The sequence below is a fragment of the Hipposideros armiger genome, unplaced genomic scaffold (assembly GCF_001890085.2).
Source record: "Hipposideros armiger isolate ML-2016 unplaced genomic scaffold, ASM189008v1 scaffold_615, whole genome shotgun sequence".
In the NCBI taxonomy this organism is placed as follows: Eukaryota; Metazoa; Chordata; class Mammalia; order Chiroptera; family Hipposideridae; genus Hipposideros; species Hipposideros armiger.
Genome location: NW_017731965.1, coordinates 262,166 through 289,007, shown reverse-complemented (window position 1 = coordinate 289,007; position 26,842 = coordinate 262,166). Strand labels below are relative to the sequence as shown.

The following is a 26,842-nucleotide window of genomic DNA, read 5'->3' as shown; positions in this document are numbered from 1 at the left end:
TAACTCTTGGTTTCAGGTTTGTCTCCTCGGATGGATAATGATACCATTCACTGAACCAGGAAACATGAGCACAGAACCATATTTGAGGAAAAAGATCATCAGCTCAGTCTTGGGCATGTTGAGTTTGAAACTCTGTGCAGAGACATTTGTTGATTGCATGTATAGGTCTCGAGGACAAAGATGAGCGCTGGCTGGCTAGATATATAAATATGGACACTCAATGTAATTCTGATTTATCCACTACCTACAAGATGCCAGGCACTGTCCTAGGCACGTGGGGTAAGTCAGTGAACAAACCAGACAAAAGTCCCTGTCCTCTTTGATTCTTCAGTCCTACTAAAATTCTCTGTATATAATAGTGGAAGTTCTAAATCTCCATGAGATGTATAGGGCGGAAAGAAAAAAGATACAGGTGTCTTGAAGAAGAACAACATTTAATAACTGCTGGTGCTTTGCCCTTAGGGTCCCACAAATAATCTGTCTCTATTTTTCTCAATGTAAATTTTGACTTTTGATTCTGTCACAAATAATCAACACTCTCTGTGATTAAGTTCAAACTCCCAATGAGAGAAGATCTGATTATCCCACTTAGTCAACATCACACCTTTTAGGCCAGAATTTCATATCTCTGACAGCCTCACAATGTCGCCCAGTCTTACAGAAAGCCATCAGCTTGGAACAGGTCTAGATCCAGACCAAACCACAAAGAGGGCCACCCTGAAATTCAGCTGGCTTCCTCAGACAATCAGTCCCTTCTCCTAACTATCCACCCTGGCCTCCGCTCTGGAGGAGCTAGATGAAGAGATACGCAGCATTGAAAGGAGAGCCCATGGTCCCTTTCCTGGCTAGATGAACAGCAATCAGCCTGTTTTTCTTTCTTCATAATTCCGCTCCCCTGTACTTGAGGGCCAATGATTTCCTTGTTGACCTACCTTACATTCTCCTCACTGCACTGCTCAGTAGCAGGCACAGTGGGGAGTGGGGTGTGTCTACCCTCATACAGCCACATGACTGTAGAATATTTTTTACTTTGATATTAACAAAAGAATGATTTGGACTATTTCTAGGAAATGAGAAATGTTTATGCATGTTATTTTGTTTGATGTTAGCCCTATTTCCATGTTGTTTTGCATAAAATATGTTGATTAATGTGAATTTTCATAATGCAGCAAATAAGGCCTTTTTATGAAAGTATGCAAAATTGAACAGCTCTAAATCTACCACAAGCATACTCAGGAATGATACTTGGAAAATGCATGATTGTTGCCTGAAAAGGAATTACTTAAGGAGACAGAGCACAGCTGGGGTTCAAAACCCCAATGTGAAGACTCCAATACAAAATAGATGTCTTCCACACCTCTAATTTAAAGTGTGGTATTTATTTTATGGTAAATACCATCACTGATACTAGTTATCTGTATACTAAGGTGGAATAAATAAGGAAATTTACTGTAGATAATGAGAGCCAGATTTCACACTGTCAGAGAAGGAAGTTACAAATAAGCAAAGAGAGATACCCGAGTAATCCCTATAGTGCTAGATTGAAAAAGGAATATCAGTATGGACTCAGTTTACTTTTTATTTTATTTTAAAATAGATGGGTAGATAAATCCCTAGACCCATAGATTCATAGATGCATAGATATGTAGATAGATACATAGATATGTAAATAATACGTAGATACAGAGATAATGTAGATACATAGATGCATGGATGGATACATATTCATATTCATAAATGTAGATAGATGCATGGATGGATAAGGTTCTATGGTTACAAGATACGTACATACATACATAGATACTAAATAGAGATGTGTGTGTCTACATGAGTTCCTATACATACATATACTTCCTAGCTGTTTCCTCTGAGTGAACCTAAAAGCAGTGACATACCAGTAACAATAAGCAAGCCCTGTGCCCAAGATTTTCATTTCTAAATAGCATTCCCCAATAAAACAAATCAGTACTCTTTGGAGAAATGGCTGATTCTAGAGCTAAGTCAGGGGAGACACAACATGAAACTTAAGTATTTTGTGGGCCAGAAAGTAAGGAAGGGCATTAAAAGAAGGAAGATAAGGGTATATCGAAATAATAGAAGAGCCAACTGAAAGAGCCCCCAATGGTCAAAGCAGGAACAATTTGAGCAATAAAATAAATAACAACAGTATTGGATTGTAAACCAAAGTATTAAATAAATAGCCAAAAACATCCATATGTATAAATTAATGATTGAATTTTTTTAAAATGTAAGAGAAGGGAAAGCTCTTCCTCACAGAATAATCCCAAATCACAAATTTAGAGAAACAGAAAGAATAATAAATGAGGGAAATAAAAAACCATCATTAGAACTGTCAATGTAAGAAACACCCAAACCTGTATTTTTGTAAGAGTTTATTTGAGCCAAACTAACAACATATGCCAGGAAGCAAGATCTCAAATGCTCCCGAGAACAGTTTTGCAGCTTCTTTCATGCATTTGAAATTAAGGTGGGGATGTAAGGAAGGTTGGAGGAAGCAAGGCAGGAATTGGATTATCAGATAGTTATGATATTTGCCCTCTTGATGGTAAATACCCTGTTCAAGGGGTGTTACTTCTGTCATTTCAAACGTGTGTTAACCTAGATACGCAAGAACCATGGACAGGCTTAAAACCTTTCACTAAAGAAGTTAGAGGCCTGGGGTGTGGCTACCCACCATGACCGGCCCAGTCAGGAATTTCTGATCAGATCACCCTTTGAGGTTACTTTCCGTAGAACCCTGTTTTTTTCTGTTTGTTTGGTTGGTTGGGTTTCTTTTGTCCACAGAACACTGCAGTTATAATTGGTTCGGGCAAAATCAACCGATGAATGCCAAAATTACTGTGTGACACTTTAAGAAGAAATAGGATATTTATACAGCCTAAAAGTATCTCCCCACAAAATATATTTTTTAAATTATTGTGATGGCTTTAACATGTGTCCACAAATTCTTTGATACTCCTTCCTTCTAGGAGATTAAACTTAATTCTTCTCTCCTTGAGTGTCAGCCAGTTAGTGATTTGCTTCTAACTCACAGTGCAAGACAAGGAAAACATTGTAACTTTATAGCGAAGAAACCTGGCAGATGTACCTTCCCCAAGTGATCAGGGTTAATCACTGATATTAAAGCATATTGATGCCACATACCCCTTGGTATGATGATACGAGCATATCATCTTCATGGTATTCTCTCAAAAATCCAGAACCTCAGTCTGATCATGACTCAACATCAGACAATCCCTGATTGAGGGGTACCCTACAAACTACCTGCCCAGTACTCTTTAAAACTGTCAAGGTCATTTAACCCTCCATTGGGCGCAACTGATCTCACAGATTCATTGCACACAAAGATGCTGCTATGAAATACGTCTTTACTAAGTCACAAACACGACTGGCGATAGGTTACAGTAGAGGGGGAAGATACGGAAGCAATGAGTCACGATACTTAACTGTTAGATATTTGAAAATTTGTGTGCGATGAATCTGTGAGATCAGTTGCACCTAACAGAGGGTTAAAGCAAGGGAAGTCTGAAAACCTGTCACAGCTAGAGGAGCCTAAGAAGACATAACAATGACATTTAACGTGGTATTCTAGGTGAGATCCTGAAACAGAAAAAAAGACACTCATTTGTGCAAAAATCGGGGAATTCCAAATAAGTTCTGCATGTTTGTTAAAAGTATTTACCCAACGTTAATTTCTTAGTTTTTATAAATGTTCTATGGTTATGTAATACGCTAAGATAAAAAAAAGCTGGGTCAGGGGGTATACTGGAACTCTGTACTATCTTTTCAACTATTATGTAAGTTTCAAATTATTTCAAAATAGTGTTTTTAATGGGATAAGAATTTTCTATGGTGGTAAACTCTAATAACACAACATATAAATACTTACATGGGCTGTTATGTTGCCTTGTTCAAAGTCACATACCTCTGTGAAGCTTTATACCATGAATATGTTGTGTAGAATTTATAGTTAATTATGCTTTTTTGGTCTTGAAAAGTTGGGAGCAAATACTTCATCAGGAGCCAAATCAGAAAAGCCTTTAATGATTTTGTTTCTAAGAGGAGATCTGCTATGACTTGCATTTCTCCTCTTCATCTTTATCAGTAATATAATTCATCTGAAATTGGAGGAATTTGTTGTACTGGTTAATGGGGCTGATTCACAGGATAAGGAACCTAAGAGAAGAATAATAGGGTGATGAGAAATATCACCAATGGGCCACTTCAGCCTGTTTATGGGACACCATTGATGTTGCCTTTTTTATTCTTCATCGCATCACCATTGTGTTATCATTGTCTTATGTGTATTAATGTACAGTGTGAGGCCATCGAGCTACAAAGAGTTCTGCCCTTAATTAAAAATGTGTCCTCTTACTAGGGAAAAGATACACATAATTAGGAATTTATAGTACAGAGGCCTAAGAACTAAGGCTGAAGAAGACGCTAGGAGCACAGAGGAAGACGTGGCTAACTCAGGTGGGAGGCAGGTCGGCAAGAGGTGTCTAAAAAATGATTAATCAAATTTTATTAGGAAAGTGGGAAAAATTTTTCCATATATCGAAATAGTGAGTACAAAATTGCAAAAATAAAAATGCATCAATTCCTTGAAAATGTTTTGATGAGATGATATAAAACAATGTTGAGAAGCCCAAGCTCTGGAATCAGAAAGACCCCAGTGCTATCATTTCTAGCTGTATGACCTCAGGTAGCTGACTGAAGCTCCTTGGATCTCAGTTTCCTCATCTATAACATGCTAGAATCTGGAGTTAATTATGATACCTATGTGAGGGAGCGATTTTGAGGATTAAATAATATTAGCAATGTGAAGTGTTCAGCGTAGTATGTAGTACACAGGTTTGCTACTTCAACTACCAGTTGTTATTCTGCGATATCTTCCTAGAGATATGAAGAAAAGTGTATTGTAGGCAATGGAACAGTGTATTCAAAGGCACAAAAGTGTGAAATCCGATTGTGTGGGAGGAGCACACACACCGGTATTGTCGGAGTATAAGGGCAGGCCACTAGAGGATACTTTATGCCATGCTAAGAAAATTAGAATTTCTTCTGTACACAATTGGCGATCCTTGAATTACTTTAAGGACCAGGAACATAATGGTGTTTCTTTCTAAGGTGTCCTGAAAGATGGATTTGAAGGGATAAGATTAAAATGGAAATCCAGTGAGGAGGGTTTAAGAAGTGGCAGTGAGATAAAGCCTGAATGACCAAGTGACCATTGGATTCAGCAACATGGGAAATGTTGGCTACTCTGGCAAGAGCCGACCCACTGAGGTGGTGGGGAGAGACCTGAGATCAGAGAGGATGGAAGATGAGTGGGAAGTTTGTGTAGATACAGCGTAGGTGGTGAGCGTAGGCAACTCTTTCAAAAAACAAGTTTGAAAAGGGAAGGACAATAAGGAAGGACACAAGGTCAGGAGAAATGTTTGCCTCTCTCTATTTTTATTTTCATCTTTTAAATCAAGAGTCTTGGGAAAAATCAATCAATCAACACAGCGGAAGGGAAGAAATGGGAAATATTGGGTTGAGGTGTCCCCAGGCTAGATGGAGGAGAGGGAACAACAGCATGTATGTGCTCTCCTCCTCATTTACCCCCACTCACTGAGATGAGATCATTTCCACGTAGGGGTACCCGTTACTGTGCAACAGTGATAATTTGGTGTTTAGACCACTTTGCCCTTGAGTAATTCAAATCACAGTCAATATGCTAACTCACTTATATATCTGGCATTTATATAAAAGAGTGAGGATACTCATTTTTCAGTTGAGAACATTGAAATTCAGAGTGGTTAAGAGATTATAAAACTGAACAAAAATTTAAATCCACATCTTTCCTTTTTACCCTTTTTACATAGAGTATGCTATCTCCTATGTTTTGTAAATCAAAACAGACAGGGCAATTATGTGGGCACATTGTGTGTGTGTGTGTGTGTGTGTGTGTGTGTGTGTGTGTGTGTGTGTGTGTTCTGAATTCCCTTTGGTATCAGCTTTTTTTCCCTATTACTTACTGAATATTCATCTCATAACAAGAACCAAGCATCTAGTTTACATGGAACTCTAATTTCGTCTGAAGTGGAGCAAAAAATGCATTTTTTATTATAATGAGCTTGTTTCTATGACTCAGTAAATTCCCTAATGGAAACAATGTGTCTCAGTTGAATAACACAGGGAAGATACAATATAAAGTAGAAGTGTTTGAGACCTAGAAGAAAAAACATACAAAAGCAAAACTGTATCCATTACTACTGTCTCTAAGAAACCATGAACTTTGTTAATGGGATTTTAAGGAACAGTAATATGAGGAAAGCTTATCCCTTCAACAAATTTGGTATTCTAGTTTTTGAATCATTTTCTTTTCCCCTCTTACTAACTTGTTAGCATTTTCTGCTCCCTTAGCCTTGTGGCAAATATTGTTTACATTGCTGCACAAAGTCCCCTTCTGAAGGACATTTAGAAAGCCTGTAAGATCTTAGGTTCAGTGTTATAACAAGAACACTAAAGTAAACATTTTTGTGTACATCTCAGAGATGCCGTAAGATGGTGTAAACGACAGCAGACCTTCCTAAGTGCTCCGCTGGCCTCCCAAACCAGGAAGCACACAGCGGCCTCTCAGTTCCCTAATGTGCCAGTCCTTAAAGAATGTCCCTCCTGTCCCCATTTCCTTCACAGGCATTCTGTAAGGATGAATGAGTAACAGCTCTTAATCTGTTGAGAGCTGTAGAAAAGGCAACACCACATGCCACTAATCAGCTGAAGGTATGAAATTAATTTGAACATTTTGGGGTGCCAGCTGTCATATAAAAGTGCAGCTTTTTATGGCCCATATGCAAACCAAGAAACCCCAGTTTGACCTTGAACTTATTGAAAGATTTCTGTGGAACAAGGGGAAATCAGTGACTTAAACACTTTTGAAAGGAAACGGCATTGCTCTCTTATATGCAATCATGTGGCTGAACGAATCTTTGCCCAGGGTAAAAAAACAAAAGGTCCTCCCCTCTAAGAGACTCTTCACTGGGTTCAACAGGCTAGTTAGGGAATATTTTTTTATATTTGTATATCAAGGTTTTATAGTAACACAAAGATATTAATAAAAACCAACATGTTTGATCGTTACTCCAGATATCCCATCTGTTGTAACCCAGAAGCTGTGCAGTTCAGATTGTAAAATCACAGAGGAAAAATAACAAGAGGCACTTTCCTGAAAAATAGTAGTTTATGCTTTAGGAAGAGTCTTAATTCTGAATCACTGTGTTGTGTATAGATCCAGAAAAACAAGCAAAAGCCATCTTGTAAAGAAACAAAGAGAATTCAGCCTACTTTATTCAGGTAACAAAGAGGAACTCCTTTCTCTAGACTGAACGTAATATGGTCATTTTCATATATTGACTAGTCAAAAACTATTCTTCAGTTGCATTAACCCATTGATCTATTTTTCAAACGGGCATGGACTAGATTTTAAAATGAGAATTTTTCTCCAAGTTCGAATGCTTTTTAAAATTGTTTTCTATTAGAAAATCACTCCCAAAAATTACAAAAAATTTTATTTGATGTAATCCTTCAATTCAGTTATTTGTTGCAGCGTTCAGAAAGGAACTGAAACTGAATAATGTTTGAATATTTTAACAGAAGAAAGCACAGGCTGAAATATGGAAGATTTAAACGATGAGGCAGAGCAGGGTATGTGTCATGCAGAGCAATTACACCCAACTCTCTGGAGAAGCACAAGTAAAGCAAAAGGCTTTCAGCCGCCCAGTGGGTAATGATATCTCGGCAAGACAGATGTTGAGCCATAGAATAGCACTGAGCTTGGATGATTTATATTTTTTAAAGCTCAGGGTTTGAAATTTTTTCCTTTCATTCTAATTTCTTTTTTGAAAATATGTGGGTTTTTTTTTAACCGTGGGAGTCTGGACTAAGCTATCATCTCATCTATCTGGTGTGACCAGACTTCATGCTCAGTTGAAGCCATTTTGAACTCCTTCCTTTGTACTGTTCTTTACATTAGCTTTTTCAATATAAAGAATAAAATCTTGGAGTTCTCTGAATTGTGTTCCTTCCATTCAAGAATCATGACCTTTCAAATAATTTTATGTGGACATTTACAATTACAATGACTGTATGTCAGCAGGTCTGCTTTTGTGGTATAGTATAATGATCTTAAATTATTATCCAGTTCTTATAGTATTATTCACTCATTTGCATCAAAGTAAATTCAGTCTTGGAAAATCTCTGCATACTTGCAAGAAGGGGAAAGAATTTGGATAAAAGGTAGAATACTGCTTTATCACATATTAAAGGCATTTTATAGTGGCTTCAAAGTACCATGAAATACTTTCCTTCACCCTCCTCCACCTCCTCCCCCTCCACACACACACACACACACACACACACACACACACACACACACTTTAGTCTTGCCCTTTCCTCTTCTCTTCTCTTTTTTGTATCTTAGTCACAATCATAGATTGGAGAAGGAGAAATGGTCAAGGTTATGGTGATTAATAGTGGTGAAGTAAGAATTAACTGATTTTGCTCAACTGCGTCATCTGCCCATAAAAACTTTTTATGAACTATAATATACATACAGAAAGAGACATTTTGCTGAATTTTTACTAACTGAACACACCCATCACCCAGATAAAAAAATAAAGCCCCTCTAGGAGCCCCTCCTCCACGCACCCTTCCCATTATTATGCCGCACCCCCACCCCAGGGAAACCACCCTCCTGAGACTAAGCAACATAGATGAATGTTGCCTGTTTTTTAACTTTATATAAATGGAATCGTTCAGTGGGCACCCTTTTGTTTTGTCTGGCTTCCTTCACTCAGCATTATGTTGTGAAATTCACCCAAATTCTTATTTTTTGATGTATTTCATTGATTCGGTGTTTAAATATGCCACAATGTACTTTTCCATTTAATTGCTGATGGACACTTGAAAAGTTTGCAGTTTGGGACTCTCACTAATAGCGGTACTGTGGGTTTGCGAGGATGTGGCTGTGCATTTCTGGTAGGTGTACTCCTAGGACAGGGTCCCCAGGCCACTTAATGTGTATGTATATCTTTTAGTTGATGCTGCTTAACTGTGAACAACAAAAAAGAGCACTTGGCAACTGCCGTTCAGAAGGAGGCCCGAGCCTGCTTGTAGAGGATTCTATTTCGCGCCTCACCAGTGAGATCTGATATATCTACCATTTGAGCAGCCGCTCATCTTTTTCTATTTCATTTGGCCCTTCTGCACACCTATGGGGCAACAAGACCTGATGATACTCAAGAAGGGGGTTTGCAAGATCCTGAAGAACCTTCCAAGTCATCAATCAAAAAGAGCTTCTCATTTGCCCTCTGTACTTTCACATGCAATGATCAAATCGTGCTGAACTCTAATTTATTTAATCACCAACAGTTACTTTATTTTTATTCTCTGGAAGGTGCTATAAAAGTAAATTAAAAACTGAATCTAGCCCCTAGGGAGCTTAAAAGCTTTGGGGAATATAAGTAACTCTAATAAAAATTAGAATGAGATGAGTGCCATTTAGAAAACATATAGGCAAAGTGATTATTTTTCAATACTGGTAACCTACCTATGTTAAACATTATATTCTAGAATATTTGATTAATATTATAAAATTTTATGTGTAAATTTATTCTAAGCATTCATCAGTTAGTTCGTACACAGCAGACATAAATTCAGATTAAATGCCAGAGAGTCAAATTTTATTCTCTTCTATCTAGGGACATCTATACTCCACAGAAACAAATTTATGTATCTATTGATTATTTATCTGCTTACCGCGCCACCCTTCAGGATATACCTAAAATCCTTTCTCTTATTTCCCAGTTATCTGCTGTGGAGTTTAGTTCTGCCATCTGATCAGTATAATTATTTATTCAACAAATATTTGTTTAGCTTACTTTGTGTCAAGTATCGTGTCAGGCCCCGGATATAAAATAATGGAAAACCCCCACACAATCATTGTCTTCGTAGAGTTTACAGTCTCAGGGAAGAGATATAGTGTTCAAGTGGTCAAACATGCTATAATTTCAAATAATGCTACATGTAGTGAATTTAATAGTGTCCCCCCAAATTTCATGTCCACCCAGAACCTCAGAATGGGACTTTATTTGAAAATCAGATTTTTGTAGATGTAATCAACTAAGATCAAACTGGTTTAGGGTGAGGTCCTAATTTCCATGGTTGGTATTTTTGTAAGAGTAAAGAGAGAAATTCAGACAGAGAGACAGAAACTCACAGGCAAGAAGGCATTGTGGTAACAAAGGCAGGTATCAGCGTGATGCACCTATAAGCCTAGGACCACCAAGGATGGCTGACAAGCTTGGAAAAGTCAAGAAGGACTCTTCCCTAGAGCCTTCAGAGGGAGCATGGCCCTTCTGGTACTTTGATTTAGGACTTCTAGCCTCCAGAACACTGAGAGAATAAATTGCTTTTATTTTAAGATAACAATCTTATAATAATTTGTTGAAGCAGTCCTAGGAACCTAATACAATATGTATCAGATTGAACCATAAGAAATTGCCTATTTTGGACTGCTTTGACCTACACCAACAGCAATTTCATATGGTCCAACCCAATATGCTAGGAGCTTGTAAGAGGAAGACCTTGTTGATCAGAGAAAGCTTTTCCGAGGAATCGCGAGTGGAACTGAAGTCAGAAGACCAAGTAGAAGTTAATGCACACTAAGAGAGAAAGGGGAAGAGTGGAGCTCCCGACAGAAGGGCCAGTGTGTGCAAAGGCTGTGAGGCAGAGGCCCAGACAAGTCTCAGGAACTAGAAGAAGATGACATGACTACAACATGGTATCGGGCCAGGTGAAGCTCGACAGATAGGGAGCAGCCAAATCAGGCATTAATGCCCAAAGATTAAGGGTTTTGTTTTAAGAACAATGGAACACCATTGAAGGGCTTAAGCCAGAAGGTGAGATGATTACTATGACTGCAGAATGGAGAACAGGTTCACAGGAGCCAAACCAGATGGGGAGACCTTGGAAGGGCGTACAGGAACCCAGGTGATAATCTTTGACTAGGGAAGTACTGGTGGGATCAAAAGGATGGAGAAATTGAGAGGTTTTCAGGAACGAGCCCTGTGTTTTTGTTTTGGTGACATGTCCTGATTAATATACCATTTACTCTTGTGCCTCTTTGAAGACATTTAATTCTCATAAAATACACCTACCAACGGGGGTGGTAGATGAGGGTAAAGGGAATCAAATACATGGTGATGGAAAGAGAACTGACTCTGGGTGGCGAACACACAATGTGATATATAGATGATGGGTTACAGAGTTGTACACTTGAAACCTATGTAATTTTACTAACCATTGTCACCCCAATAAACTTTAATAAAAAAAATACACCTACCAGTCTTGGTACATCTAAAACCCCAGTGTTAACTAATATAGTCATGTGTAGCGGTTCTGCTGCCCAAGAAGTCTCTGGAAGTAGAAGTAGCACCTTCATTTTTTTTTTCCTCCCTTTTCTCCTCACCTTGTGCTCCCAGCATTTTGTTTTTATCCTGGCAAGAGTAGCTGTTATATTTTATTGCCATTATCTGTTTATATAAGCATCTATTTAATATAATAAGGGCTCTGTGAGGGCAAATGCTGTGTGTTAGTTATTTTTTTATCCCCAGAAACTTAGCGATGAACCTGGCCTTTGGGATTTTATTTATAAGTGAGTGCATCAACATATAAATGGATGTGTCAGCAAATGCCTGAACTAAATACCTTATTTCTGCTCTATCTTCTCAGCCTGTCTTTGGCCTCATATGACTGTCTTTCTTTCTGCTCTGACAATTTATTAACTGCTTTTTCTTTTTCTGTATACTCTACTTACCCTGAGAAATATTTTCCTACTAGTTGTGTAACCAACTTTTGGAAAATAAGTCTCTTTCTCATGAATATTTTGTTTATCAATGGAGCCATTTTTCTAATTGCCTGCTTCTCATGGAGATGCTAGCCATTGTTGTTTTGTGCCTTTGGGAGCTAATTCTTTATCACTGTCATCATCATAACCATCAAATTATTTAGAACATGCTGTGCTCAGTGTTCCACTGAGGGAGGAAGGTAGCCAGTGAGTAGCAGTGGCCTCTTCCCTAAATAAAATTACCATCTAAGACAAAAAAAAAAACAAAAAACTAAGGTGAGCCACAAAATGAAATAAGACTACACATGGCTATGGTAAAATATTTATATTATATGAAACAAAAACGTTAAAACCATTTCTGTAGTAGAATGAGAAAAGAGGCACATTTTCTGAACTAGAAATAAGACATAAAATCTCACTATGAATTCACAACCAGCTGGACAATTAAGCCACACAACGTATTGAAATTAGGATGTTCCCCCCAAAATGCAGCTTCATGTTCTCTCTCAGTTTGGATATCCCCACATGGGTAGGAGGGAACAGTTGCCACCTATCTTCCTGTTATAATAACTTTCTCGGCCTCTCATGCTAATCTTTCCACACACCCAAGAGAAATTGTAGTTATCAAGTAAAAGCATACCCAACCAGGAGTATGGAGCTGATGGATTTTGAAACATGTTTTCCTAAATCGACCCAAAAGCCTGCTGAATTGGAGGTACTCTTTGAACAGGGACAGTGAAGTTTGCGGAGCCAGGACAGGAGGCGGGACTTGAGAAGGGGGACATGGAGAGATGAATTCTGGTCTGTCCAGAGGTCTGAGAGGAGGGGAGTGGATGGTCCAGGGAAGTAAGGAGGGGCTGCAAGAGAAGCCAGCCTTGGGAGGGGAAAAAAGGGGGAGTGAGAAAGTGTGGAAGCCACTACCTCATCTTTCAGGTCAGAATTCTGCCAGTCACACTGATCCTTACTGATGTCTCCTTAGCTCAGCACTGGTTCCAGTTTGTGATGTTAAACCTCAGCTTCCCTGAAACCTCATTTGTAGAAATATAGAAACCACCTCATAGAAGAATACATACAGGGCTGGCCGAGTGGCACATTGGTTAAGAGTTGGCTTGGGATGCTGGCTCTGATGGCAGGGCCCCAGTTCAGATCCCACATGAGGGCCAGTGATGCTGCGCCCTCTACAGCTAATATGGTGAACAACAGCTCCATCTGGAGCTGGGCTGCCTTGAGTTGCCTGTGATGGTGTAGGCTGCAGTGGAGCTGCAGTGGGCTGCCGTAAGCTACCGTGTGTGGCTGGCAGCCAGCGTGAGTTGTCATGAGCCGCCGTGAGCGGCCATCCAATGGCAGGTGAGCGACTGCCTCACCCTGGAAGAGCGCAATGATAATACCAACATGAGCCAGTCAAGCGACATCCTCTACAACTAGACTGAAGGACAAAAGGACAGCAACTTGTCTGTTCCCCTTCCCCGATTCCCCAATGCTGTTCCCCTCCCCCAATTCCCCACTAAAACCTTAAAAAAAAAGAATACATGCATACATACATACATACATACATACATACATACGTACATTTCTCATGTTGTTTCTTGCAAAGATATTTTATGGCATGTAATGTAATAATTCCCAAGCACCTTTACATCTAAGCAGAAAGAAGCCTCTTGCTTTATGTACCAACGTGCTATTTCCATTTTGAGTTTTTCTTTTTAACCTGTAAAGTACATGATCAATTTTCTTGACATTTTTAGTGTTTTTAAGTGTTAATGACTTAGGATTTCAATTTATTTTTTATTCTTTTGATTTCTAATTCTAGCACATATATTTATAAAAACAAATTTTATTGTTTAAATATGTTTTTGATAATAAATAGGTCAACAGAAAATAATGTTTGGTATGAAAAGGAGTTTATATTTAGAATTCTTCTTCTAATTTTTTTTTTTCTGGTCTAGTTTTTTGTTTAGTTTTCCTAGTGCTCAGTTTGAACGCAGAGAGCACTCTATGGCAGGTGACAGGTATACTTGGCAGTTCTTTGCTGCCATCTACTGTTCCCTCGTGTAACAACTCATTGTTTCTTTGACAAAAAATCTCATCTATGACTGATAGCACTATAGGTTCCCCTCTTTTCTTCTCTCTATTTTTTTTCTTTAGTTAAAGCAAAGTGAAGCCAACGCAGACACCAAAGAAAAGCTCCCTTTGCGCCTTCGAATCTTTGAAAAATTTCCCAACAGACCGCAAATGGTGAAAATCTCAAAGCTTCCTTCAGATTTTACAGTTCCTAAAATCAGGTATTCAAGTATTTCTTTAATTGTTTATCTTAAACACCCTGTAAAAGATTCATCTTAAATATGATTCAGCTCTTCTTTCAAACTCATGTGGGTGTGTTGTTTTTCTATTTTTAAATTACCTACATTTCTACTCTCTCTACCTCCGTTTTAAAACCATTGACACCTCTGAACAGTATATTCAGAGCAGTGTCATTTGACAAGTATATTAGTGTAAGAAGGCTGCTACCCACTGCTCCTCCCTGAGATGCTCCTCAGGGATTTGACTTCCCTGGTAACTAGGGAAGGTGCTTCAGGTCGCAGAGATGGCAGATAAGGCATCAATCTGTGACCCTCAACCATCTAAGGATAAAATTGACTTGGAGGCCCTTTTCTTTTCAAGTCAATAGAGAAATGCCACTGGCCAGGTTTCTGTACTACTGTAACAGCAGTTGTTTAGAATGCCATGTCTCATTGCAATATAATTTGTCTTCCACTTTTTAAAAGAACGATGGCATTACCCACTCATAATAATTTGATTTCTACCACCTTGCCCTCCAGTTAAGCCATTGCATAAAAGATGCTTTACAACACTTATTTTTACAAAATAAAAGAAAGTCTTCCTGTTATAGCTCAAAAATTACAAATAGAACCAGAATAATATGAAATATGACATTTTTTTAATATAACTAGTTTTAAAACCAATTCTATGAGGTGGTTATAAAAGTATGAGACTAAATGGGTGCAATAATATTTAAAATTCAAATGGAAATGTACTTGCATTTCTGATGTAAAAAAAATAAAATTAAAACCTGAAAATATGAAGTATAAAAGAGCCATAAATTAGATTCAAGATTAGCAGTTATTTGTAAAGATGTTATTTCAATTCTCGCTATGCATTAGAGATCAGATGAAGTAAATTTTTTTGAGTTATTTTGAGTGTTTAATGCAAAATTATCTCTCAAAGATTCTTAAGGTGAATGAAAGTTCAGAGAGATTAACTAATTCTTTTAAGTCTTCGAGGAGGAAAAAAGTATCTTATTACCACAAGAGGATTAAAAAATACCATGAGTTACTGAATATCATTGCTTAAAAGTTATGATAGGGACATAACAGGAATGACTGAAGATTTAGGAAACTTTCTCTAAATGAATTACTTTGGTAATTAATCTAATCACCACTCAGGGTATGACATCTTGTTTTCTAAGAACTTCTGTCACTGCTTAATGGTAGCTTAAGCAAACGATCACTGGGAAATGCTACCCTTGCTCCATCTCATTAATAATGCTTGATGTATGTATCCTTCGTTTGCAAAGGGAAAGTTTTATGAAGCAGTTTATCGATCGCCAGCAACAGGACACTTGCTGCCTCTTAAGAAGCCTTCCATCGGCCTCTTCCTCATCGTGTGATCACCCCAAACGGTCTGCAATTGAAGACAATAAATACATTGACCAAAAAGTAAGAATCTCTGTCTGAAATACCCAATATTTCTTAAACATATGTGTGAGAGGAAAAAAACGCATAATTGTGTGAGGGGGTCCTGAAATCTAATGTCTCAGGAGAATAATGAAGAAAATAATTTTTAAAATAACAGTATTTTTAAATTTATGAATTTACATTTTGCATTTCTATATGTAAGCATTTGAGCCGTGCCATGCAGCAGATGTGTGACTTGGAGCAGGTCAAGAGCCTTATTTTCTCACATGCAAAAGGAAGGGTTCTGATCTCTAAAGTTCAGCCCAGGTTTAAATGTTACCTATATGTTGCCTTCTATAAGAAACCATGCTTATTTTAGTTGTTATGCCAGGGAGAATAACCAGAGCCAGTTTCTCTAAAATCAGCCATAATAACTACCATTTATATTGAGTGCTTAGTATGTGGCAGGAATTTTCTCTAGGTTTATTATCTTATTCGTGCTCTGATTTACCTATTCTTTTATAGTTTGAAAAGTAGATAGGAAAGTTTTTGCTCATATTCCACTGTTAGAAAATGACAGGTCAATAGCAGACTTTATAAAAGAGATTAAAGATTAGAGTTTTCAAAAGCATCTAATTTACTTGCAAGCATTTCTCTTTGGAAGGCTTAATTTAATTTTGATTCCTTTAAATCGCTAGCTACCCATTTTCTATTGCTTATAATCAAATGCATATTTCTCTATCATCATGTGAAAATAAAATACCAACTCTTTCATCCCCTGACATTCTCTATTTCTCCCCATTGTCCCCCCACTCCATAAGAATTAGACTTTCAGGGTACCTTTGCTTTCCTCTTCCCCTACATCTTTTCCACCACCCCCTCCTGAACGTCTCCCCCTTGTCACCCCGCTCCAAATTCCTCTTTTCTCTGCTGTAGTTTTAGTGATTTTTGTTCTCAGTTATTATAATGGTTTCCTTTGCAGTGTGTCTCTTCTTATTCAAGGATTTTCCTTTATTTATTTTCTTTCAATCATCTAGAGATGCTGTTCCTTTATTCTATAGATTCCAAGGTTATAGATGGCAAATCTGATGCCAATGTCATTTTTTTTCCACTTGAAAGTAATTAATTCGGTTTTTCTTTGGTGGTGGGTTGGTTAGTTTTCTGATTTCTTTTGGAAAGTTCATCAGACTTTCTACGTATCCTCAAAGTTCAGAAACTTTACCAGGATATACTTTGCATGTCTTTGATCATTTAAACTGCCCACACTGGGGAGACTTTTCTGTTTGCAGGCTAAGATATTTATCAGGGAACTTTTCATTTATTATTTGTTCAATTATTACTTTTCCATCCGCTTTTTTTTCTCCTCCTTTTCCTTGTAATTGCCATCTTTCTTTTCTTCTTCTGTGCTTTGAGATATTTGTTCTGCTTGATCTGCTAGACCACTAATTTGGTCTCAACTAAAATCATCCCTTTTCTTAAGATTTTGAATTTAAAATCATGAAATATGTGTTTCTGTGTGCACAAACACACTCATGCAATACTCTTAAATCTTCTTAAAGTCTTTAACTCCTTTATTATTATTAAACATGTCACCTTTCTTTTACACGGTTATATTTCACTCAATACTGTGTACAGTGCCTGGGCACAAAAGTTCATATGTCAGCCACTAATACAGTGAGAGGATAATAACAGCCTAGTTTCATCCAATGAGTCTCAAATTGCATTTTACATTCTCGGAACACATATTATTTATATTTTTTCATTTATTTCAAAGGACTTTAAGCCATATGTGTGCAGCGAACCCCCAGGCTGGGCTGTGGTTGTAACCAGCTACCTCTAGGAAGCGTGTGGAGAGTTGATATCACTTACGCCCCAAGTGACAAATCCAGAACATGCTTTTTTAAAAAAATCACTGGTAACATTATCCCACTGGAAACACAACATTGAAATCTTGGCCCATGAAAATTTATTTTCTCTCTAAAAAGAAACATGATGTTTCTCACATTTTTTAACAGCGTGTTTTGAAATAGGTAAGGAAAAAAATGAAGATTCTTTGACAGGTGTGGGGGTGGAGTCTAAGGACAATTGTAACCTTTTGTGTGCCTGCCATCATCCCGCCCCAGGCCATCTCTGGGCTGGGTTACAGTCAGAGAACTTGGAATGCCATTTCTGATTTCATTAATGTCCTTGTATTTTGTGGCTTTTTTAAAATCTCCCCATTTAACAGTTATCTTTAACTAACTGAAAGTAAGATAACAATTATAGTTTTAGTCTGTGATCTTACACTTGAGCCTCTCTCATAATCTCCTAAAATATAATGAGCTAGCAAGACTCTGCTTCTCTGTGGTGTCCAAGTTGCTAACACCTAAAAGAGACTAGAATTTTTGAAGCCTGCAGGCAGCCCCAATCTATAATGTCAGCTGATTGAAACACACAATACATTATCTCATACAAGGATATTATCAGTGATGCTTAGGTGGCCCTTTATTCCAGGTAAGACTAGTTGGCCAAAATGTAGATTTAACTACAGTTGGAATAACATTGTGTATCCCCTCACAGCCTTCATTATCTGGGTTAATGCTCCAATTTGGAAGTGAGATGTGGAAAACATATTTTCTCTTCATCTCAGCAGCAGCTACGCTCTTGTAGCAGCAGTAAAAACGCTTACCCATGCTGCCATCCATTCCTTAAGCTTTGATTTATCCAGGTTGCCAGAAAGGTAGATGTTACAATTTCTTTCAGGATCCACTGTTTACATTTTTTTTTTACAACTATATATTTACTGTTTATTTGGAAGTCAAAGAGTACTTGTTGAATTTATTTATTTATTTATTTATTTATTTATTTATTTATTTATTTTTAAATTGTATTGAGAAACGGCCATGGCCACATGGTCACATTGGCTACACATTGCTTTCATGCTACAATGGCATAGTTGACTCTTTTAGGGAGGGCGCAGCTCACAGTGGCCCATGTGAGGATCGAACCGGCAACCTTGGTGTTATCAGCACCACACTCTAACCAACTGAGCTAACCGGTCACCCCTAATTTTTATTTTTATTTATTTATTTATTTTAATTAGTTTCAGGTGTACAAAACAACATAGCGATTCAACATTTATATGCTTCACAAAGGAATAACCCCAATAAGTGTGTTACCCACCTGACACTGGATCCACTGTTTTCGCTTAAGCTCCCTTCACTTCCTGGCGTTCTTCATAAATACTCAGTAGTTCTCATCCTTGTTGAGTTCCATTGGGCCAGGAAAACCCAAAACAGAGAATTCCACCCAATGAATCTCAACGATGAGGATTTAAAGCAGCGGTTCTCAACCTTCCTAATGCCGTGACCCCTTAATACAGTTCCTCATGTTGTGGTGACCCCCAACCATAAAATTATTTTCGTTGCTACTCTATAACTGTAATTTTGCTACTGTTATGAATCATAATGTAAATATCTTTTTGTTTTCCGATGGTCTTAAGCAACCCCTGTGAAAGGGTCGTTCGACCCCCAAAGGGGTCGCGACCCACAGGTTGAGAACTGCTGATTTAAAGGAAGCAGAAATCAAAGACAAAGCAGCCTAGCATTTGTATTTTCAATATGGCAAGCCTTTTTCACTAGTATTAAGAAGCCCTAAAACCACTTAAAAACAAAAATACATAAACACACAACAAAAATCCTGAACAGAGTTTAGCTCCCCTGATAATGTATTTATCAGGAAATTTTCATTGTAATCCCAATTGTTTTTAGAAATGCCAGTAAGTGTCAAATAGATGGCAAAATACTTCACTTTATGCGAAAAAAAATTCTTCTAGCACTTTGCAATATAAATTGAGCTTGTTGTTGTTTTTCTTCCTCAAAGAGTGGTAAGAAATAAGAAGAAAAGGGGAGGCTGGCTTATCAGTGATTCTTATAACATAGCAAAGGAACAATAAAATAAAACTTTTCCCTTAATGATTACCGGTAAGGAGACACTCCCCTACACTAGAGGGAATCACTTTTCTCTCGCCAGGATAAACACTGAGTCCCCAGGAACCTAAAGATCACAAGCTAAGGGGGGAAAAAAACTGACAAATGCTGGGGAGTAGGGGCGATTAAGCATTGCAGGAAATATGAAAGCACATGTTAGACAAGATTTTCTCCTAGTAATTACCTTGGCTTTGAACTATCATAAGTCATTACCATGGCAACCACACTTTGCAGAGACCATGTTTTTAAAAATAGCCATGTTTGATTACTTTTATCACATGATTTAAAATACCTGTCCTTCCCCCGGTAAACAATAAGCAAACAAAAATGTAGAATCTTTAAGCCATTGTGGCCTGCTAAGATCCTAAAGGAAAAAGAAAATAGTGTTTTCCCTCCTCATCCTTGGGAGATAGAGCTGCCCTTACAGACGCCAAAGAAAACGTGTTCCCAAGAGCTAATTCCCACATCCCTTTCTCCTCCCAGTCTCCCACACCTGGAGCTTTTGTAAAGAGTCCCTTCGGTTCCCTAAGGGATTGAAGGATAAACCTGCATCTCTTGAGAGAAGTTTATCTAGTTTCCAAGTGGAAGGAAATGAGTCGATGGTTTTTTACCTATTTTTTCTCCATATTTTTGAAATTAAACTCTAGGTTTCCTAAGTAGAGTGCTTGTTAATAAACTGAGACTGAGACCTGAACTTGGCTTCCTAGTAATCCTGGTAATAAAAGAAGCCCACTCAGTCCTCAGAAGTGAATCATCTTCTCAAAGTCAAGTTGCCACCATGCTTGGATCTGGGCACTCTCACTGTTCTTAGCTGAGCTCTGTGCTCTTTCTGCCCGGCTCTCATGGCTGGTGTGCCGTTTCTGGGGTCAATCGGAACCCACAATGGTCTGGGGAAGGTGAGTAAACCTCACAGGCTCTATCAGCCTGAGACAGATGGAGGGTTGAGGGCTGTCTCGGCCACCCTTTATGTCCTTGCCCTTCCTCGTACAGCACTGGACCGCATATGATAAAGAGCAGTGACTGTTTCTCCAATAATGAGGCAATGTCTGCTTTCTCCCTTGTGACCAGCAGACATTTGGTTCTGTCCAAAACATCTCTGGAGACATTTGGTCCATGCCAAAAGGTCCTTGAAATTTGGCCCTGTCCAAAACCTCAACAGAGAGGTTTAGTCTGTATAGTTAATATAAACATCGCTCTTCGACAACATTCAAACCCTGATCCACCTAACTCCTACCTATCTCCATGTGCTGTCACCAGCTACACTACCAAGGCAAGAAGAGTTGCTGTTGGCAATACAGCCACAGCACAATTATTGGACCAATACAGCATGACAGCATTTCTTACGTATTAATCCTGTAAACCAAAAGTATAAATAAACTTTATTTACCCTTGAACCCAGGGACATTTTCTAAGTGTGGACATCTTGACAGGATCAAATGCCCTGCAGTGTTCTCTTACCTAGCCCCTTTCTACTAAGCAGATAGCAAGTTCTGTAATCAGCCTTCCCAGTTAATAGGTAACACAGGTTACAAGACAAGGAGGAAAATGATAAAAGTAATCGCTATGTTTTGTTTACCCTTTTCATTTCCATAAGTCTCCAACGTTCACTCAGTCATTCAACAAACGTTTATGAAACACCTGTTTATTCACCTGGCAGTCTTCTGAGTTATGGGAATTCAACAGTGAACAAGATAAGAACTATGTCCCCTAGGAGCTTATAGGATAGTGGGTTGAAACACATGTAAATGGATGAATGTAAAACGCCTGACAGGAACATGAGACAGGACCTAAGTCCTTTTTACAGGAGAAGGAAGACTGAGTGATAGAGGAGGAAGGCTCTCTCCAGGCAGTGAGGGAGACGTGTGGAAAAGCACGGAAAGCATAATATGCTTGATGTAACTGATTGTGAGAAGCAGAGTAGAATAGTGATTAAGTGATATGGGTTCCAATCCTCATCTATAAAATAGAGGTAATTCTTATTTTTCAGGTGTGCTATGATAATGAAATAATATAATGTATGCTAAATGCCTAGTATTGCACCTGGCATAGCATATGTTATGTGCCTGTCATACCTGATAAGAAAGGTTTCTGGTAATAAACCAAACCATGAAGCCAGACTCAGCAAATAGACGTATTCATCAATCAAGACCAATGACTTTTACTTAAACAAATTAACCTTCAGACGTAACTGTCCAGTTGAGCACAATGTATTAAGTACTGATTTATTTTCCTTATTATCCATGAGTCTGATTTTTTTGTTGTTGTTTGAGTCTGATTTTTATATTTCAGTTACTACCCCCATCGCTTTCCTAGTGTCTCAGACTTTCAAGAAGTAAATTAAATGGTTCTGGAAAGATTTACTCTTCACAAAGCTTTGTTGATTGCCATACAGCATTTTGTAATTTTCTATGTGATTATAGAGTATTTGATGATTTGTTCCAGTAACTCCACACATAGCAAGTCATTCAGCATAATCTCTAATTTCCAGGATGAACGTTTACCCACTTAAAAAAAGAAGGGGCGGGGGGAGGGAGAACAACCTGTTTTCATCTTTAGGGCTTTTGCTTTTCTGAAAGACTTTTCTAAAGTAATAGCTTAGCATCTCAGCAATGCCATTCAAGATGTTTCTCTAGGAGAAAAGTAAGAAATTGCACAATAATACAGCCTAACCAGGGGCTATACTGCGAAGATAGAATGTAGTATAGTGTTCATGAGACCAAATCTGAAAACCCTATGCACTTCTCTCTTTAGCATAAAAATGCTTCAGTAGATCGTTGATTGTCCATTTATTCACAGTAATGGAGAGTAAACAAAAAGATACATAAAAGCACATTTTCCTGCTTTCAACTAATGTGAGAGTAGGAATTCCCTACCAGTGATGTTTTTTTGTAGAATCTTTAACTGTGTCATCATTTTTAGTTTGAGTTTTTTTTGTAATTAGTTTGCATTCCTTAGGTATACATTAATTGAAGGTCAAAAATACATCAGTCTAGGATTAAGCGTCTTTTATAGGTAATATGGAAGGTTTTTAATCAAGAATTTTCAGTACTGTCTCCAAAACAAGTATGAGAGAGCTGAGGTTGCAGCTAACCTATCTTTGAAATTTACATTTGGCTCACTTTATAAACATACTTCTCTTTTGAGTATAGTTTCACCTATAAGTTTTATTTTCTTAATAAATTTTCTTAACACACGCCAGTCTCAGCATGTTATAGCTGCTCCTGATGGTGTTCTTGTTATTTGGGCCTGAAGTTCAAATACAACAGAATCATAATTGGAGACCAGGGACTACCCCCTTGTATCAGAGTACATGGATTTTAAATCCACAAACATCTGCGTGGTTAAAAGCATCTGGCATTTTCTCCCACAATCATAAATCCCCTCATTATTTTAAATCTCTGCAGATTTTCAATATTTGTTTTTCTATTTATATGAGTTATAACATAGTCATTTTATCTTTTACTTCCATAATTTAAATGTATCTAGTATATATTATAGTTTCTTACCCATAAGTGTTGTATATTAAACACATCTAATTTTTTTTAATAATTGAAGATACTGCTTTTCCCTCATTCTTTGCATCATCAGTTTCGTTATACTAGTCTAGCTGATGTAAGGTGTTGAAGATTTTACCAAATCTACAATGAGACAGGCTACTGGTTTAGTGATTAAAGCATTGTCACAAAATTCAAGTGCAAAAATGTCAAGACAATTAAGTTTCCAAACATTTAGTTTCTAGTTTTACAATATTTTCCTATATATCAAGTGAACTGATACATTTCAAAATAAGCAGTCCTCCTTTGTCATTTTTATGTGATTTACATTTGTTATTTCAAGGATTCACTTCATAAGAAAAAAATGTAGTACAGAAAAGAGTCATCTTTGAATATTAAGAAATTTATTCATTCTTTAAATATATTTCAAGAACAAACTATACACGGTGGTAGACAACAGAGGAAAAATGTAGTAGACAAGAAACACACCGTTCTCATCATATAAAGCTCATGATCTAGTGGAATTCACAGAAAGATCAAAAGATGTGTCACACACAGAGCAGGGATAGATGTGTGTGGAGTGCCCTGGAGATCAAAGGAAGAGGGAAAATTTGGGGAGTGTGTGTAAGTGTGTACACATACATATTTATATGTAATTTAACTTTTATTCCTGTTTTTTTTTCAGAATTCAGAATTAATAATGTTGAAATAAGTTAAAATCAGAAACCTTGACCCATCATCTAAAACTCCCTTTTCACAAAATTCACTTTCTGAGACATATTTAAAAGACTCATAATATGATATTATAATGGTATTCACCTTTATGTACATTGTAATAGGACTGTTTTAATCTTGCTGCCACCTACACCAATCAGCGTTTCAAATCTTTCTAAGCATAATGTTAATTCCATAAAATGTTTATTTTACAGAAACATCTTGCCATACACATGATCTATCATATGCACTTTGAGATTAATTTTCAGTTCACAGGTGCATGAGAAATTCAAATACAGATAAATGAGGTACCACCGTCAACCCATATAATTTTAAGTAATTGCTTATTTTCAATTACTATATTTTATGTGGGAGACTTATTCAATAAAGTGGCTCATTACAATAATTACACTACACCTTTCCAGCAGAAATGACATTCATCCACGCCTGCTCATTGGACCATGATTTTGTGCATTATGGTCATATATTGTTATCAACACTTTGCCATTATTATAAATCTGCTACTATTTTCAAAGTGAGGGAAAAAAAATAGGGCCTCTCAAACTTTTATCCCAGTTAGAAGCAGAAATGTATTGTTAACAATTCCAAATCAAAAAAGTTAGTTGAATACTTATAATATTTGTGGTTTTATTTCTCAAATAAATATTAATAGTTTCATTTTGAAGGGCGTTAGTAAAGTGAAACTACGCTTCTTTAGATATAAGCATGGCAGCATCCCAAAGGAATCTAATATTCCCTGATAGGCCTGTGGTTACACCCAGGTGACTGAATAAATTGAATTAGTATTCTTGTTCATTGAAAGCTGTGAAGGATGCCTGATTTTAAGGAACCAGTAAATGTAGAATATAAATACTGATAACCATACTGGCTTTAAAAGGTTAGAAAAGTTCATTGATCTCTTTTAATGTTTCAGGGTTGTTATTCTGAAAATCAATTTTGCATATAAAGAACAAAGAAAAAGTTGGCTAGTTTAGATTTTGCCTTATGATTTGAGAAAAGTAAGAGCTTATAAGTGTAAACAAAATCTTTCAAATCAAGCAGGCAGCGTTTTATTACAGTATACTCGTAGTTTGGAATATGCTTTTTTAAAACTGTTAAGCCTACTGACATTTTACATAGATATCATGATGTAGTGAAGAGATTTGAACACTGAAGCTGTACAATTCAGAGTTCTAATCATAATTCTGCAATTTATTACCTGGGTAACCTTAGACAACCTAATTTCTGTGAACCTCTGATTTTTCATCTGTAAAAAAGCGATAATAATACCTACCTGTGAAGATTAATTTGAAGACTAAGTTTAAAAGATGTATATAATACCTCAACACATCATCAAAGAGCCAAGGAAATGAATAAGGATTTGGAGGATTTGAAATATACAGTTTACCAGCTTCATGCAGTGGTCATTTATACAATTCTCCATCAATGACTAGTGATTAGATATGCTGGTGCAAGAACACATGAATGATTCACAAAACATGACTACTCATTGTACCACAAAGGAATTTTTAATGTAAACTAAATCAGTATCCTGGAGAAGACATTATTTGACCAAAATGCAGTAAAATTAGAAGCCACATAATAACCACAGAAGGCACCTGCACATTTGAAAAATTTAAAACCACTTCTAAATAACTTAGGGAGTGTGGAGAAACCACAGTGGAAATTAAAAGTATAACTGAGAAATAATGACCACAATATGTATCAAACTTGTGAGAAGTAATTAAAGGTGATTTTAGAGAAAAAATCATAGGCTTGAATGTATATTTAGTAAAGGAATAAGGGCTGACATTAATCTTCCAAGTATTCAACTCAAATATTGAGAAAAATAACACCCAAGAAAAGACTAAGACAGCAAAAGGAAAAAAAATTATAAAGATAAAAGAAAATATTAATCAAATGGGGGGTAGCTAAAATAATGTCAATAAAATGAAAATTTTGTTCTTTGAAAAGATTAATAAAAGTGATAAATTTGCATCAAAATTCAAGAAAAATTAAAGAGCCTTCTGGAAAGATGACAGAGTCATTGACATAGTTTTTTAATCTCCTAGAATACTAGATAACGAAAGCAAAAATCCTAGACAACATTTACAACAAAACTGGGTAATCCTCAAACCCTAAAATAAAAGCAGGTACAGACAAACCAATAGCCACGTGATTTGCATGATGTCTTAGTCTGTTTAGGCTGCCTAACAAAATACCATAGACTGGATGGCTTAAACAATAAGCATTTATTTCTCACAATTCTGGAAGCTGGGACGTCCAAGACCAAGGTAGCGGTAGACTCAGTGGCTGCGTCCTCGTCCTGCCCTCTCACTGTGTCCTCACATGCCAGAGGAAGGGCTTTGGTCTGTTACTGTTCTTCTAAGGAAGCTAATCCCATCGTGGAGGCTCTATGCTCATGACCTTGTCTAAACTTAATTGCCTTCCAAAGTCCCCATCTTCTAATACCATCATACTGGGGGTTAGGGCTTCAACATACGAATTTGGAGGGAACATAAATATTTAGTAACACATGGTATCGAGCACCCATGGGAAAGAAGCCAAGGTGAGTTACAAGGTACCTAATGCTGCTGGGAACAGGAGAACACCCTCTTAGATCCATATTGAAGAAAAACATCCAGAAGTTGGATCGAAATTGAACAGACCCAAGATGAGAATGATAAAAGGAAAAAGCAGATCTAGATAAAATTGGTGGTGTTAGAGGGAAATGGGGAACGGTGCCAGGAAATCCCAGGGAAAAAAGCTGCCATATTTGATTACTGTGTTAAAACAACAGAAGAAGCAGCTCTGAAATTAGAAGAGAAATACTGAACTATTCAAGAAAACTAATTTTGCATAAAAATGAGTAACAGAAAATTATCAAAGTCAAGTTACCTACAAATGTTATAAGAAAAAAAGAATAAGGAAGAGAATATTATTCCTATAGTACATGCGTACAAACTGCTCAAACTGTAGCATACTCTTGCAAAATGAATCAAAAGACATTAAAAATTACATCAGATTAGAATAGCAACATAAATAAGAATTTAAAAACTCATATATAGGGCCGGCCAA

At 37.2% G+C, this 26,842-nt stretch overlaps 1 protein-coding gene across 1 annotated transcript in view; it reads left to right on the top strand.

The window, feature by feature from the left end:
- NALCN (sodium leak channel, non-selective) overlaps positions 1–26,842 on the top strand; it is a 300,278-nt gene that overhangs the window by 198,958 nt on the left and 74,478 nt on the right. Inside the window, exons 16-17 of the mRNA XM_019625115.1 lie at positions 14,060–14,196; positions 15,489–15,630. Of these exons, the coding sequence (XP_019480660.1) occupies positions 14,060–14,196; positions 15,489–15,630 (279 nt within the window). The remainder of the gene's footprint in view (positions 1–14,059; positions 14,197–15,488; positions 15,631–26,842) is intronic.